General features: G+C 40.0%; 1 protein-coding gene across 1 annotated transcript; it reads left to right on the top strand.

Moving 5' to 3' along the window:
• The first annotated feature begins 917 nt into the window (after nucleotides 1–917).
• slc34a2b (solute carrier family 34 member 2b) lies at nucleotides 918–12,675 on the top strand. The gene is given in 14 exon segments (XM_036591291.1): nucleotides 918–1,013; nucleotides 2,965–3,022; nucleotides 3,656–3,802; nucleotides 3,889–4,017; nucleotides 4,450–4,593; nucleotides 5,046–5,157; nucleotides 5,333–5,528; nucleotides 6,793–6,888; nucleotides 7,594–7,714; nucleotides 9,297–9,464; nucleotides 10,418–10,534; nucleotides 10,817–10,941; nucleotides 11,929–11,991; nucleotides 11,993–12,675. Coding segments are annotated over 13 exon segments (1,962 nt in total). The 5' UTR covers nucleotides 918–1,013; nucleotides 2,965–2,967; the 3' UTR covers nucleotides 12,482–12,675.
• Nucleotides 12,676–17,276: the final 4,601 nt, after the last annotated feature.

Raw genomic sequence — 17,276 nt, forward strand, 5'->3', positions numbered from 1 at the left:
TTTGGGCTTGGCCAGTTTTTTTGTTGTTTTTTTTGGCACGGGGGTGTTATGTTCATTTTCAAAGTGAAAATAAGATCTTCTAGATGGAGCAAATGTTCATTTTAATGCACGTTTTCTATTTACTTGCTTAGTTTAAAATACAGGGAAAAACAAAAAATGCATGAAACAGTTTTTTTCCCCCAATATGTTCAATTTAGCAAGTAAATGGTACTTGTGCATTAAGATGCGTGCGTCCACTTTGTGTGTCCGCTCACTTAGAGAACCAACAGAAACATATCATTAGACCGGGGTGCCTAAACTTTCGCACAAACTGTAGATATACAGAGTTTGCGTTTTATATCGTATAGAAAATACAGAGTGTCACAAATGAAGGCCAGAGCAGAGGATGTTGGTTATGTAACAGAGATATGACAGGCTGTATAAGATTCTAGATAAGCTCTCTGGATGTTCTACTCTGAGATCTCCGATTCCGTCTCTGTCTCAGTCACTGCGCATGAAGAGAAAACGAACCAGTACCACACAAATCTTTACAGCTGTGCTCCTTCATCAGGGCTCAGCAGCCAGCAGTACCTCAATGAGGGGCTCAGAGCTGCCCTCCTCGCATTTTTCCTGCAGTTCTCCCTTCCTTCCAGCAGGAGGCGCGCTGACACAGCGGCTGACGAAAGGTGTGGGAAAATAAATAAACGTGCAAAAATAAAAACACTGTCTTCCATTAAAACCGTCCAAAGCTTCATCATATAAATGCGTGTTTATCATAAGCGCATCCGCGCGGCCATCAGCTCGTCATTAAATGTGAATGATGTCCAAAGGCTTCTGAGATAACTGGCCTACATTCAGCCCACGCGCATCGCCACTGATTAGCGCTCGTGGGCCATCACCTTTGAGCAGTGACGTGTGCGCGCGCGCGCGTGTAAGGTGAAGGTGTATAAAAGCAGCTCCTCAGGTGGCTCTTCAGCTCAGGTGGACTCTTTGGGTTAAGCTGCTCAACTTCAAGCTTCTGCAAACAAAGACAGGTTAGTGGGTTTATATATATATATATATATATATATATATATATATATATATATATATATGTGTGTGTGTGTGTGTGTGTGTGTGTATATATATATATACATGAACATCATTTTAGGATTTTGCATCCTTTTTTGCATCCTTTCTTGTTCTAGTGTGCATGTTTAGTTGTTTGTGTACATATAGTATTGTGCAATAGTCTTAGTCCCCTGAGAAGATTATATTTAAAAAGCAATGTAACTGAGCACTACAAGACGAATATTAGAATAATTGTTTGCCCAGTATTATTTGAAGTTCCAGTCGTGTGCAGAAGTGTGTGCACCCCTGGGTACATGTTTTTATTTGTTTTCTGAGTTTGCACAGACGTTTAGAGAGAACACACTTATTTTGCATTTTAATGCACACTCACTGTTTATTTGCTGAATTTAACACGCTGGGAAAAATAAAACATAGAATGTGGCCTGTGCAAAAGTTATGGCACATTTTATCTTTAATATTTTATTGTTTTAAACTCAGCAAATAAACAAAAACTGTGCACTAAAAAGTGCCATATTTAGCTTCCCTGTAAAGGAGATGTCAACTTATTTACTCTTAGAAAATCAACAAAATGTGTAATCTGACCAGGGGGGTTAAAACTTTTGCATACAACCTTATTTTTCAGTACCAGGTTTCCTGTGTTCTTCTAAGCAGCTCACAACATCTCAGTTTTTTACTTAAGTTTTTGTGTATTTATATATATTTTCTTCTTATATTTTATTGCATAAATATTTGTTTGTGTTTATTCTAATATTATAAAGGGTTTTTTATGGCAACAATACATACTATCCAGATAAAAGGTTTTATATTATTTGCTTTGGTGCCTGAAACGTTTGCCCAGTACTCCATAAATACAAAAAGTTTAAGAGTGGACTTTTTTCTCTTCATGTACTTTAGTGTTTGGGATACATTTTATAATTAAATATATCTTATATTTTTTTATATATTTATATAAATACATATTTGAAATATATCGTAAGTATAAAAAATACCTCCTGTATTTCCCCTTTTTTATTATTTTTTATGTTTCTTAATCTCATCTTTTGTTCTCAAAGGATGAGATGTCCTTTATGGCGTCTGGCACCGAGCTTTCGTTTATGGCGTTTAGCAGAGCGGTGTACAGTTTAAAAACCCTGATCTGAGCTTTAAAACCGTACACCGCTCCAGATAAGAGCTTCTGCCAAATGTTACAGAGGCAGGCGAGTGTACAGTTAGGAGTCTTGCCCAAGGACACTTATTGGTACAGGGTGGTGTGATGAGGGTTGATAAGCAATGCACGAATGCAGAAGGTTTGTGCGGTTCTTATGATGTCCTCTCTAGCGCTGATGACATTATCATGAGAGTCTGACAGGGAGCAAATCAATCCATCACATGTGGAGGAATCATCATGGTGATAAGGCTTTATGAGGTCAGTTTCAGGAACATCATTCATCCTCTGCTGACTGATCAGTAGGTGGAGTGTGTTGGAGTGCAGAAATAGATGAGCTCTGCTCAGGAAATAGTTCAGTTATTGGTTCAATATAAGCCATTAGCTCCAGAATGGATCTGAAAGCAGAGGGAGGAAGTTCACAATGGCCAGCAGAAAGGTGAACCTGCACTGGATTTTACTCAAGAAAACTCTTATTAGAGAAAGAATTGAGGTTAAAAGTGTGTAGTTTAATATACTGTTTCTACATCAGCCTGCTGGGGAGCTCATGCTGCAATCAGACAGTCGGATAAAAAAGACAAGGCCTACATTACCTTCACTTACCATACAAACACACAGCTGAAAAGCCTTATAGACATTCTCACTCCTTTTTTTATGAATGTCTTCATTACAGTGTTACTTCAGATCAGGATTAGAACACGAGCTCCTGTGAAAAGCTGACAAATATTTCTCGTTTTCTCACCTTCTGCTGTTTTTCCCCTCTGTTTCAGACGATGGCTCCGCGGCCAGAGCTTGGCAGTGACCCTGCAGTTTCTCCTCCAGACCTCGGTGGGTCCTTCTCTCTCTTTTTCTTCCTTTTTTCTTTCTTTTCTTCCCTCTTTCCTGCTTATCTTTCCTTTATTCATGATTTTCTTCCTTCCTTCCTTCCTTCTTTCTTTCCTTCTTTCCCATTTTCTCCTTGCTTTCTCTCTTTTGTCTTCTTTTCCTCCATCTTTCTTTCTTTCCCTTCTTTTTTCCCCATTTCTTTTTCCTTTACCTTTATTTCTTCTCTCTTCCTTCCCTCTTTTCTGGTCTTTCTCTGTCATTTCCGTCATGTTTGCTGCTTTGTTTCCTTCTTTTTTCCCCTCTGTCCTTCTTTTCTTCCCTCTTATTTCCTTTTCTTTCCTCTTTCCTTCTTTCCTTCCTTATTTTCCCTTTTTTCCTTTCTTTCTTTTCTTCCCTCTTTTCTTTTCCTGGCTTTTAATTCATTTTCTTTATTTTTTACCTTGTTCCTCCTTTCTTTCCTTCCTTTCTTGCCTTTCTCTATCATTTCCATCACTTCATTCTTTTCTTCCCACTTATTTTCTTTTCTTCTTCTTCTCTTCCATCTTTCTCTCTATCCTCTTTTCTTTATTTTTTTCTGTTCTTTTCTCCTACACATTCACAGCTCATGTTGTTGGTTCTCTCGTGGCTGTTTTACAGATGGTAAAGACACTAAAGACACTCTGTCTAATGACGCGATCGTGTTGCCTGCGTACTCCACTGTGGCCCTAGTTGACACAGAGCCGGACAACGCTATTGATCCATGGCAGCTTCCAGAGCTGCAGGACACAGGGCTGAAATGGTCAGGTGAGTTGAGTTCAGGACATATTCTGTTGGGAATAAGTGAACTGAGTGCGCTCAGAATGCTCAATGTCTTGTTTGTGTCCATGCAGAACTGGACACGAAGGGCAAAATTCTTCGAGTGTTCACCTCGGTGGCCAAGTGCATCCTCCTGCTGGGGTTCCTGTACATGTTCGTCTGCTCCCTGGACATCCTGAGCTCTGCCTTTCAGCTGGTGGGGGGTACGTTCAGTAACGACTGTGAGCTACAAGTGCAAAAATGAATTATGATCAATTTGACACTGATAACTTTGGACTTATAAGGGTTCATCCTTCAAACCTCAGGCTTATTATTAACAGTAAATACTACCCATAGCATCTACCAAAGTAAGTTATGTGGTTATGAGAGCGAAGAATTGACGTGTGGCCCTGCTAATGAGGAGTTATTAGCACAGACAATGCAAAGGTTGAAACAATAAAACCACATTTTTCCAACGATAACACACAACTTGCTGTAAACGATGCTATTTATGATGGTGCCCCACTTTTCCCAAGGCCTGTAGTTAATGTGTAGACTCGTTGGAGCGTCCTTATCTTTACCTTGTTTGAACATAAAGAGAGATATTCCTGGCACAGGTGATGTGATGTTCACTGAATGTGTATTGTTTTTCACAGGGAAGGCAGCTGGAGATATCTTTCAGGACAATGTGGTGCTGTCTAACCCCGTGGCAGGGCTAGTCATTGGAGTGCTGGTCACTGTGCTGGTTCAGAGTTCCAGCACTTCTTCATCAATCGTGGTCAGCATGGTGTCTTCTGGATGTAAGTGCACCTGGATGTAATGAATATATACACAACTGTTCAAAAGATGGGAATCGTTTAATTGTTTTATTTTATACACAGTAATAACTTATTAAGTTATAATTATACATACACAATAGATTTCAATATTATAAACTAAAGGCTGAAAAAAGTATTGTAGGTGTTCTGTTCAATATTAAAAGTTTTTATTGTGAATAAGTTATTAAATGATGAATAGTGTACTACAATTACAGATTAATAATGCTGTAATTACCTATTAATAATAATGTTTGGTTAAATCTGCCTCAAGACTCGAGTCATTTTATACATTTTCTTTCTCACAAGTATACATACAAATTTATATATATATATATATATATATATAGACTTCTTGTCCCATATAAGGTACTCACCTACATATAGAGCGACTAAGCCTAAGTCTGAACTAATTGAGTGCTGGTTGTGCTCTGCAGTGCTGGAGGTGCAGTCGGCAGTGCCAATCATCATGGGCGCCAACATCGGCACCTCCGTCACCAACACCATTGTGGCCGTCATGCAGGCCGGAGACCGCAATGAGTTCCGCAGGTAAGCCAAAACAGTTTTGTGATATCTGGCTGATCAATGATTCCCTTGGATGGACTTCTCTACTCTACATACATCTTAAGGCACATACATCTGGTAAATTCCATAACATTATCAGCTTTTTCAGTACCTTCTCATATTATTATCACTAACCCATTATTGTGCCTCTGTCTTCCAGGGCCTTTGCTGGAGCCACTGTGCATGACTTTTTTAACTGGCTGTCCGTGTTGGTGCTGCTTCCTCTGGAGGTGGCCACGGGTGTCTTGTTCAAGCTCACCAAACTCGTCATCGACTCCTTCCACATCCAAACGGGCCAGGATGCCCCAGACCTGCTCAAAGTCATCACTCAACCACTCACCAAGAACATCATTGAGGTGAGGGCCCAAACCCACCAAACAGCTCCACATACAAGCGTTAGTCTTCTATACTGATTTCCCTTTCAGGCCAGTGAGTGGTACAACTAGAAAGAATATTCCTACTGAAGTAAGAGTACTACTCAGGTACTACTATGCAAGTTAATATACGCCTTACAAAAAACATGGTTTCTGAAGGGGTTTTATTGACAAGATGAGCCTGGCATTAACACTAGCTTGCATTAGCTAAATAAGCAAGCTAACGGGCACTCACAATAGAACACATAGGCCTATACGCTACTATACAACTACTAGCTTTAGGTTTGATAAAAAGCTGGTTTGGTTGTTATTTGATTGTATACTAATATGTATATAATATATATACTATTCAGCTATATATATTGTATACTAATACTATATACTACTCAGCTTCTAGTTACAGTATGTGAACATTTCTTTGTGAATAGACCAAATAAACAGTCCAGAATGACTTTTTTAAGTTACCGAGACTGTCCAAATTTTTCTTCTTTGCTTTAAAACTTGAGCTGCCATGCTAACACTGCTAACAAACACTTGTGCCTAAACACCTGGTGTCATTTTAATAGTTCACAGTAAGTCACACTGTGGCCTAAACCACATCTGTGCAATGTTCATGAAGATCTGTTTGATTTGAAGGAAGTTGAGAGAAGTTTCAGGGATGTTTTTCACAGAAAAGATTTGGGTGACTATTGGTGTCTAGTGTCCAGCTCCAGCATGAAATTTAAGATGAAAAATGTGGGCACTAAACATGTCTTGACTGATCAACTACATCTGCTGTAAGTGGAAAATTGTGTAAATTAGATTTTCCACCAAACTGTTCTTATAAGAAAGTTCATTTCTATGAAGCTGCCGGTTTGGCGATACAAAGTTTTCTCATGGCAGCAAAACCTCAGTAGCTCTCTGGCCCTGAACCACATGCAGTGACTCATTAGAATGGACTGTTTGGAATGTGATCCCTGTTCGAGAAAGTTTGACACACTTTCAAAACTGTTCTGTTTTTGAGTATATGCTGCTGTCCTTGACTCACTGAAACTGCTCGCGAGCTCTGAAGTGTTGTTTTTTCAACAGTTGACTGTCCACACGGACAGCAAGTCATGAGCATACTGAATTAGTAACTGACCTCACACTATATGTGATTCCGCTCCCGCTCCTAGATTGAACACTACGCAGTTTGAGTTTAAATAATAATTTTGTGTTGGAATTTTTGTCTCATCTCATCACATTCCTCTGTTCTCCTTCCTCACAGCTGGACAGCTCTGTAATCAGCGACATCGCTGTCGGTGACCCCAGTGCTCGGAACAAGAGCCTGATTAAAACATGGTGCAAAAAGGAGAAGATTACGGTAAGGAATGAGAATCTCAGCAAACCTGCTGTATAAACCTTCCGCTGCTTCCTCATTTCCTCAAATTCTGGGAAAATATTTACAATCACAGTGAAAGATATCCAAGATAGGTATTCTACCTAATGGTTGCAATATCTTACTCTACATTTTCCCGTGTTAATATGTAACAACACTCAGTCAATACTGAAAGTGTGAAAGAACTGCTTTGGATTGTGTTTCTAGCCATGAGATATGGATAAAGATATACAGATGGGTGAAAAATTGAAGGAAAAACTGACCTGAAGTGTCTTAGTAAGGTGCTGGACCACCACGAGCCACCAGAACAGCTGGGCATAGATTCTAGAACTGTACTAAAGGGACAGAACGACATTCTTCCATATCCCTATGCTTGGCATTGGGCATGATGACCTTCATGTGTGGCTGCTTCAGAGAGTTCTATTCTGTTGGCAATGCTTTTCTATGGTTATTATACCACAATGGTGTCAGAAGTGGGTGCACCTCAAAATACCTGATTTCATTAATTAGAAAGGGTGTCTGAATACTTTTGGACATGTATTGTAAATACTATAAATTTACTATACACAGTGAATAGGCCATATATTGTGTATGTGAGTTCACAATGTGTTTGCACTCGACAAATATTTTTGATCTTGGCTCTAAGCATAGTAAGCACGTGGTACTAACTTTCCTCCTTTGATGTTTCAGAGTCTCATGAACATCACAGTGCCTGGGGAAGCTAACTGCACCATTGGTGCCCCCTGCTGGGTGGAGGGCAACGAGACATGGACGCAGGCAAACGTAACAGAAACCATCAACATAGCAAAATGTGAGTAACTCGTATTTGATGCAGGTTTTTTTGCGACACGGCTAGATCAGCTGAGGTGCGGTCTGTTATTACAGCTTCACAAAGAGCAGATCCTCTCCATCTCCACAGACCCAAACCCTCAGACCACAACTCCAACCACCAGCCACTCGGCTGCGAGGACAATGGCTTTCTTTCATTGCTGTATGATTCAGCAAACGTAACCCCACCCCCACCCCCTCCACTCTAACTGCTCAATGGACCTATTCTTCTCTCTGGGAGGGTCTACCTGGGGCCATCAAAACCAAACAAAGAGTAGTAGCCAATCGAGCAGGAAGGCTCGCGGTCCAAGGTCGCATTTGGCTGATCAAAACGAAGGCGCAGGTCAACTCGCCTGCGCTCGGGTTTGATGGTGAAATTTCAGCCTGGTTATGGCTCAGTGGTCGTAGAAGGGCTTAAATGCATCCTTTGGCCTTTTAGCCAGGGAAGATTATTATTCACTGTTTATCAGAATTCAGCGCTCACGGCTTCCTGTACTGAACACCGTGAGAAGTAAACCGAAGCACTTGCTTGTGCGCCACTTATCTGCCTGTGCCTGCTTTCCCACTAACGTTCCTCAGCGAGCATGGCATGTTGTAGTAAAACTGTAGTAAAAGGTTTCAACCAGCACCTAAATTCTGAAGAAAGTACAATTTATATCCCATGTATAAACTCTCAGAAATAAATGTGCCAAAAAGGGTTTGGAGTGATACCATAGAAGAACCATTTTCAGTTCCCTAAAGAACCTTTCAATGGATTTAAATGAGATGAGTGAGTGTGAAGAACCATTTAAAACACTTTAAATGGTCAGCAAACTTTCATGACCCACTTTAGAATAAGATTACTCTTATGAAGGGTTTGGGAATGGTTTAAAATGAGCCTCTTAATGGTTATTAAAGCTCATAACACCTTAAACCTCATTAATAAACAGGCATAACACATTAATAAAAAGGGCAAAAGTAACCTGTTATAACCAATGAATGTGAGTATCTGATGAAGCTGACAGGTTTGATGCTGACTGATAGAAAAGACAAAGGAATACAAGTAAGCAGCAAGAACTGAGGATTAAGAGGTTAAGTAATCTATGTGTCGTTACGGTTTAATAAGGATTTTCAGGTATTTCTGACCTAATTAATATACATTCAGTAACCTTTTATAAGGGTATTCTAAAGTGGTACTCTAGTTTCTATAATGTAGGAATAAGCAGATTGCATTATGGTCTATGTAGTTGCTGAACAGTACATCTTAGGATGTAAAAAGCCTCATGTTTTAAGGGGTTAAAGAACCTCCACATAATGTGAAGGTTCTTTATCAATTAAATGTTTTCCCTAGAACCATATATCCAAAGAAAGAAAGATTTATTTGGAACTGTATGTGGGCCAATACTCACACAACAGTTAACCTCTACAACAACAGTTAACCTCTAAATGAACATTTGATGACTTCATTGTGCACCCAGGCTGACTAGCATTAGCTGACCAATCCAAGTGGCCATATTTGCTTCCTTTACATTGCTTTAACATTTAATTGATGTTTATCCCTCTTTTCTCTCTTGCTCTCATTCCAGGTAAGCATCTGTTTGTGAATGCGAACCTTCCAGACCTGGCAGTTGGGCTGATTCTGCTGGCTCTGTCGCTGCTGGTGCTGTGTACCTGCCTCATTCTCATCGTCAAGCTGCTCAACTCCATGCTCAAGGGCCAGGTGGCTGTGGTCATCAAGAAGGTGCTCAACACAGGTGAGCCAACACCTGCCGCTACACTGTAGGAAATGAAAAGTCACCATCAAGGTGCCCTCAAGTATAAAATGAGTAACCGGAATCGATTCGTCTTCTAGGAAAGTAAACAAATGCCGTAATCCATGGACATTTAATGTTAAGCCGCGTAGTGGAATCTGTTCGGCTACCGCATTCATTCAGTAAACAGTCATTCTGATGATCCCTCTTGCTCTTCTTTGTCAGGGCACATTGTGTTTTTGAACTTAGGGCTATCATTAGCAATGGCTGGCTTCAAAGAAATGATTGAAGTGGTGTAATTTCAGGCCTACCATCATTATTTCCACTATCGCTATTCGAGAACTTGCAAGTCCTGTAATATGATAGTCAGTGCAGGTTCCCCCGTCCTGCTGTCTGATGAGCTAAACAGGTACAAAAACTTTTAGCCTGTTGCTCTCTCTGTGTCTGAGCACATCACTCATATGTGTGCATCCCTCAGGTGACAAAGAGAGCCTAGGTACACTATACATTGGTGCTGCCTCTAGGGGTGGGCGATATGATGATGTGGTATAGATATCATGATAAATTATGTCATAATAGGCTTTTCTGAGCATATTGTGGCTATTGTTGGTACTGAACATGCTTATAAGATCCTAAAACATAATTATCAATAACACTGACTACAAACGCAAACTGACTGAGATATTGCTGAAGTGTGTAATGAGTTTTGACCACTGAAGTGGTGAATCTGTTTAATGTTTCATTTTGTCTGTTGTAACTTATTAAACCTCAGAAAACGCAAACTATCTTGATATTATGTTGCCCACCATAGACACCTCCATCTGAACTTCATGCATGTACCACATCCTATTGATCATGACGCCATAGCGTTTTTGGGAAGTGTAGCATTGCGTCATATTTGAGCTCTATGGTTATGTTGTTTTCGCCGAGTAACACCTCTTGATTCCTCTTTGCAGATTTCCCCTTTCCATTCTGCTGGGTCACGGGTTACCTCGCTATCTTGGTGGGAGCGGGAATGACCTTCATCGTGCAAAGCAGCTCCGTCTTCACCTCCGCCATTACGCCACTTGTTGGTTAGTATGAGCTAAGACTCTTTATTCAGAGCCACACATCATGACTGTACTGCGAAGTAAGACAGACAGGAAAAGACTGTCACGTCTTTATACACTACTGTACAGACGGTTAGGTCATATATGGTCAAACATAATTTCATCAGGGGCACCAAACCTTTTGCATATAACCATATAAATAACTGTATAACTAGGGTCATCATGTCTATTTCAGCTTCAAATGTCAGTGTCTTATAATATGTGTGACTTTTCAAAATCTCATCCTTCTCATTACCCTCTGTCCAGGTATTGGTGTTATTAGCATTGAGCGAGCCTATCCTCTTACACTTGGCTCCAACATTGGGACAACAACGACTGCTATTCTTGCTGCTATGGCCAGCCCTGGAGAAAAACTGGCCAACTCACTGCAGGTTGGTACCCTGATCTTATTACATTAATTAAAGTGACTCGCATTCTTCCTTATAGAAGTAGTGCTTTTAAAACAATAGTGTACACAGCACAGTGCATTTCTCCTTTATTAGTCCTACTTTATTAAAGGGATGCCTTCTGAAGCTCCTGTTGCATGTTTGGACAAGTTTTACTGAATGTTGACAGAAATCTAATTCAACTTAATGAGAAACTTAACTTTGCCTAACTTTAAAGTGCTTTATTAATTTGTTTTATTGTTTTTGTAAGGTGAGAATAGGTCAGTTCGGATAGAACAGGTGTTGTTTTTTGTCATGTAATCTTTTCCTACGACAGAAAGCAGCACTGTTTAAATTATAATTCTACATAGATGGTGCAGGCTAACGTTATCATAGCTAAAGCCAATGAACTTTCTGCTGGGCCTATGAATCAGTTCCATGTTCCATAAAAATCTCAGCTAAACGACTAGCAAAGTTTTATGAGGTAAATAATGTCTACGTGCACTCGCACTGTATCTGAATGCTGTAGCTGCACCAATACCTAAATGTAGCATAATTATACATGAGCCATTGAGCTAAATAGCTAGTTTCAATGTAGCACTTTATTTGAGTCATGTTATGTAAGTAGGTGAGGTGATTTTTTTATGCCATTCAATGCACATAATGTTATTTATGTTGCAACTTTGGCTGATATTAAGTACTGAAAATGTGCAATAAAGTTAAAAAAAAAGAATAAAACCTGCCAAAAATTGTCCATTGTCGAATTTGTCTGTAAAGAAATTGGACAATCGAAACTTCAGTAATTTTGACAAAAGCTACTACCTTTTTCATTAAGCTGAATGGGATTTCTTCCAGATTGTCCAGCCTCACAACAGAAAGAACACATTTGTCTGGGCACAGTCTGGACAGCTCAACTGAGCTCTGGCAGGATATACTATATTTGCAATCTTCATCAGTATTGACAACCCGCTAATGTGTGTCATCTCCTTTCAGATCTCGCTGTGTCACTTCTTCTTCAACATCTTTGGCATTATCCTGTGGTACCCTGTCCCCTATCACCCGCGTGCCCATCCGGCTGGCCAAAGCGCTAGGTGACCGCACGGCCAAGTACCGCTGGTTTGCCATAGTCTACCTGATCCTGTGCTTCTTCCTCCTGCCCCTGTTGGTGCTGGGGCTGTCCATCGCCGGCTGGCAGGTTCTGGTGGGGGTTGGGGTGCCGGTGTTGACTGTGGTGGTCTTCGTGGTGGTGGTCAACATCATGCAGTCCCGCTGCTCGCGCTTCCTTTTTCCTCCTCTCCGCAGCTGGGAATTCCTGCCCAAGCCTCTCCACTCGCTCAAGCCATGGGACCGCGTGGTCACCAAGGTCCTGGGCTTCTGCGGGGCGCACTGCTGCTGCTGCTGCAAATGCTGTAAGAAGGGAGAGGCGGACGGCGAGAAAGAGGACGGGATGGAGACGAAGAAGGGGCTGGAGATGTACGACAACCCTGCGCTTTGTGTGGAAGATGAGAAGATCCAAGTTCAGACAGTATCTGGAACACATTTGTAGCATGTAATATAGTGTATAGCTTATACATAAATATATATAAAGCTCATTATGTAGTATAATTTAATGTCATGCTGAATGGGGCTTGAAGGAAGCTGGCTAATCTGTCTGAGCTGCTTTCGTCTTCAACATCTATGGTATTATGCTGTGGTTGCCAGACGGTTCCTCCGGGCCTAATAAGGGAACCTATGGTGACCCAAAAGGGACTTTTTGATCTAGAGAATATGCTGTAAACAAAATCCATCTGTAGCAATTTAAGATCCCATTGAAAAAGGGTTGCATGTAGCTTCACTTGGACTTTATGCTCATCATACTCATCACACTTTTGTTCTTTGTCTGCTGTAACACCCCAGTTTCAACTTATTCACCAATTATTAGGCTCTTCAAGAGCTCTGGCAATATATATCCTGGGTCTATTACTTTCAAGGGTTCTGTCTATTCGGAGAACGCTCTGGTTCTATTTCTAAGCTTTATTTCAGAGGGTTATTATACAGTTACAAAAAGAACTTGCAAAACTGTTATTTACGCCAAACTGATCATGCTATTCTAGCCTTCTTAACAACAGTGTTTTTTGATATTGTGTCTCCATGTTAGATAGTGTCTATCTCAGTGATGTACAATGAAAAATAAAAATGGAGACCGCCTTCATTATTTTTTCTTAAATATAACACTGAAAATATTTTGTTTAAAACTATTTAAAGAATTTTATTTTTTGAATATTTGTAAAGAATGAAATTTGCTAACTCTTAAATGCACAGATTTTTAAGCAGTATGCAACTTGTATCGCAACGTATTTGCATTATTTTTATGAAACGTGTTTCCAAAGACTTGTGACCTCTGGACAAGGATCACTGTAGACTGCCTGTAATGTACTGTATATAAAGATTTTACAGCAGTCAGAACTGTAAAGTAAAGACTGTAAATAAATATTTAAAACAAGTTGATGTTCGTGGTGTGGTTCTGTATGGGTTACAATGTGCGGGTGTGGGTGGGTGTGGATGGGAGTTCAACTACACACTAGTCTCAACATGGCCACTTCATTAAGTTCAGTTTCTTGTTTCTACACTCATTGTCCATTTTTTCAGCTTCACTTAACATATAGGTGCGCTTTGTAGATCTACAACAAACACTGTGTCCACTCACTGCCCACTCTATTAGACACTCCTATCTTGTCAGTCCACCTTGTAGAGGTAAAGTCAGAGATGATAGCTCATCTGCTGCTGCACAGTTTGTGCTGGTCATCCTCTAGTCCTTCATCAGTGGTCACAGGACACTGTTGGCTGGATATTTTTGGTGGGCGGACTATTCTCAACAGTGACGCTGAGGCGTTTAAAAACTCCAGCAGCACTGCTTGTCTGATCCACTCAGACCAGCACAACACACACTAACACACCACCACCTCACTCAGTCAGTGTTACTGCAGTGTTGAGAATGATCCACCATCCAAATAGTACCTGCTCTGTGGTGGTCCTGTGGACCTAACTATTGAAGAACAGGGTAAAAGTGGGCTAACAAAGTATGCAGAGAAACATATGGACTACAGTCTGTAACTGTAGAAGTGCACCTTCATGTAAATGGAGCTAATAAAATGGACAATGAGAGGACAACTGGTGCACTTAATGAAGTGGCTGGTCAGTAGAAATTTAGAACAGTACACATTAGGTTTTTTTTTCGGTTTATTGTGTTTATGTTATCAGGGACCATACATGTGCCATAATCTCATAAGAAAAGGTGCTTTGTGCCAGACTTGGCTAACTAGCTAATCTCTGCAGTCCCTGGCCAGGTAAACATGAGTAATACAGAATAAGTAAAACACACATTAAAAATACAAAATACAATAACACCACACAATCTAAATCATAAGCACATTCCTAAATCTAAAGATTAAGCCCCAAAACTGGCAATTCTATATCTCATCCGTGGTGGATTTAGTGTACATGACAGTATAAGCTGGGCTTTTTTATGAATTAAATTGCAGGAAGAACCATTCTAGTGTAAGACAGCAATGCTGTTGATACATCATTTGCGAGAAACAGGGTGGGGGAATCTTTGTAATGGATTGTATTACATGGAACAGGCTTTGGGAGGGGCTGGTCATAGCAAGCCACTCCCAAAACTAAACTTCCACAATTCATACGTTTGCAAGTGTCTGTCACATGACTCAACGTAGATACAGTCATAAAGCTCAGCCCGCTGCCAGAGTATATGACAGTAAGGCTTCTTAGGATTAGCCAACACTACAACCAGTGTTGAAAAATGTGACAGTCCCAATTCATAATGACAGATTTGGAAGATTTTTTGTTCTTAGTTGTCATCAAACCCCCCACACTACAAGATTTTCCCAGAACAAAACACAACTCACATTCAAATTCTGCTCTTGAACCAAGAAGCCCGTTTCAGAACAAACAAGACTACAGCAAGTCGTTAGCTTAGCGCAAACACAGCAAACTCCATGGAGGTGCTAGCAGAAATTAGCATTATCATAGCTGTGGTATTTGGATAAATAAGGTTTTAAGCCAAGTCTGTGGCCTTCATTAGCCTTTCCTGTCAGTTGTCTACGCCTGCTTTTCTGTACATTTCTCAACATGATTGATATATGAAGGTTATCTTACTCATCCTACTAATAGTGTAACATCTTATCAAGAACTAATTGAAGCACGGTACTGGCTTAGTACATTCCTCTTTGACGTTTGCCGGCTTTATGAGGGCCTATCAGTGGATATCTGATGACCTGAGTGTTTTTTGTTCCAGAGGAGAACTTTGTTCTGATGAAAGACACAAGGGAAAGTTTTTAAGACTGGCAGATTCTGTAAATGCGCTTACGTACTGTTATTTACTGAGGAACTGCTTATTAAGAGTCTTGCTAACAGCAGGAAGGTTAAATTAAAGTCTGTCTAATGTGAAATTAAGGTACCTGAGTTCATTGTAGCATAGCTAACAAAAGGACCTGAGAGTAGATCTACCACTGACTACTGGCAGTGGCAAACTGTGGAACACAGTAATGCTAATTTGTGCTAGCGCCCCTGTAAGATTTAAGTAGTATGTTAGCACTAAGCTAGCAGTGATTACCATGAACATTTCTGGCTGTTCTAGATTAAACACAGCCATTTGAAGCTTGGAAAAGAAATGACATGTTTTATTTGAAACTTGTGACAGATATATTAACATATATTTTACCTTGCAGCAGTTTTACAGTTACTCAGTGAAGTGTTTGGCATGGAGCTGCTACTGTTTTCCATTTCTAACATCTGACTGAAACATCAGTCTGGCCACCACTTGCACTCACAGTTCTTGATGTATCTAGGACTTCCAGAAGGCCTAGAGTGAGTTTTTTCAAACAGAATTGGTCCCACTCATTGGAAATAAAAACATGATTGCCTCCTAATTTCTTGGTGGTTAATCTGACATAAGAGGCCTTCAGTTACGTTCCTAAAGTACTAACCAATGGAAGAGCTCACTTGGCTATATTTACCTAGATACCAATCCTGATTGGGTCATTTTCTGTTTTAAGAATTTAACCCTTTTGTTTCTAACTAAAACTAAATGAAGAAATAATGAAAAAAGAGTGTTAAAAATGAATTGTTTGAATACAGTAAGCACGATGATTATGTTAAAGAAAATTGAGCCAAAAATTATAGACATTTACTATTTACCATTGTGCAGCCTTATAAACTACCGCAATTAGTCAGGTGACTTAAAAATCACTATTATATCATAATTAAATCAGTTAAAATAGAAGAAATTATAGTTTTTCTTCTACACAAAGTCAGCTTAAGCCTTTCTACATGGGATTTTGAACAGCTGGTTTAGAAACCACTGGATTGTCTAGTTGACAGTTACTTTGTTTACTACGTATTAATGAACTATAATATAAGAATGCTATAATGATGTAATCTAAATGTAGATCATTTTAGCTCAGTGACTGCATGGCACCCACAGTACAGCACCTCTGTAGACTTTCTCCTGTTCTAACCCGCTGACTCAGCTTACAAAGGGCTTGATTATTAGCTACTGAATTGAATCAGGTGTGCAGGGATTTGCATGAATCAACTGATATGGAAAATTACAAACCGTGCCGGAGGTCAGGTTTAATCGCAGCTTTGCCACTTCATTTGATTCGTCTTTATACTCACAACAAGGTCTTCTTTCTGCTGAGTCTGTAACTGTTACAGTAAACCTCTTATGGCTATTATCAGAATTGCCATCATAGTCAAGTTCATTTTTATTAGCCATCAAACGATTTAGGGTCATAAACTCCAAGCTTCTGTTTCGGTGTAGAGAGAGAGAGAGAGAGAGAGATGCACATCTAAACATACTGGCACTCTGCCTATCATTGCATAAATACAGATATTTTCCAGCCTTAAAGCTAAGTTCACAGTTCCCCTCCACTCTATTGCAGCGTATCATTAATGAATAATAGTTTACCTTCACACGTACTGTTGCACGGGTCATGACCCATGTTACCCTCTAGGTTATTTCTGGGCAGCTGTGTGAATAAAACAGCACATTTCTGTTAGAAATGCTGCATCTACTCTACTCTTTTCATCACTGTAAGAAATACGAATATAGAAACACACAGTACACTTTAAAAGAAATAGTTTTTTCTTACTTTTTTCTTGAGAAAGGTCCTAAGGAAAAGTCTACATCAGATTCGTGACGTGTTCTTAAAGCACAGAACTGTTCACACCTTTGTGCTGTTGAGTGTGTAGATTCTGTTCTTACTTACAAACAAATCCCAAATAAGAAAACTTTGCTGAATGTCAGAATCGTCATGAAAACTGCGTAAGTGGATTTTAAG

The sequence above is a fragment of the Colossoma macropomum genome, unplaced genomic scaffold, assembly GCF_904425465.1.
Source record: "Colossoma macropomum unplaced genomic scaffold, Colossoma_macropomum, whole genome shotgun sequence".
NCBI lineage: Eukaryota > Metazoa > Chordata > Actinopteri > Characiformes > Serrasalmidae > Colossoma > Colossoma macropomum.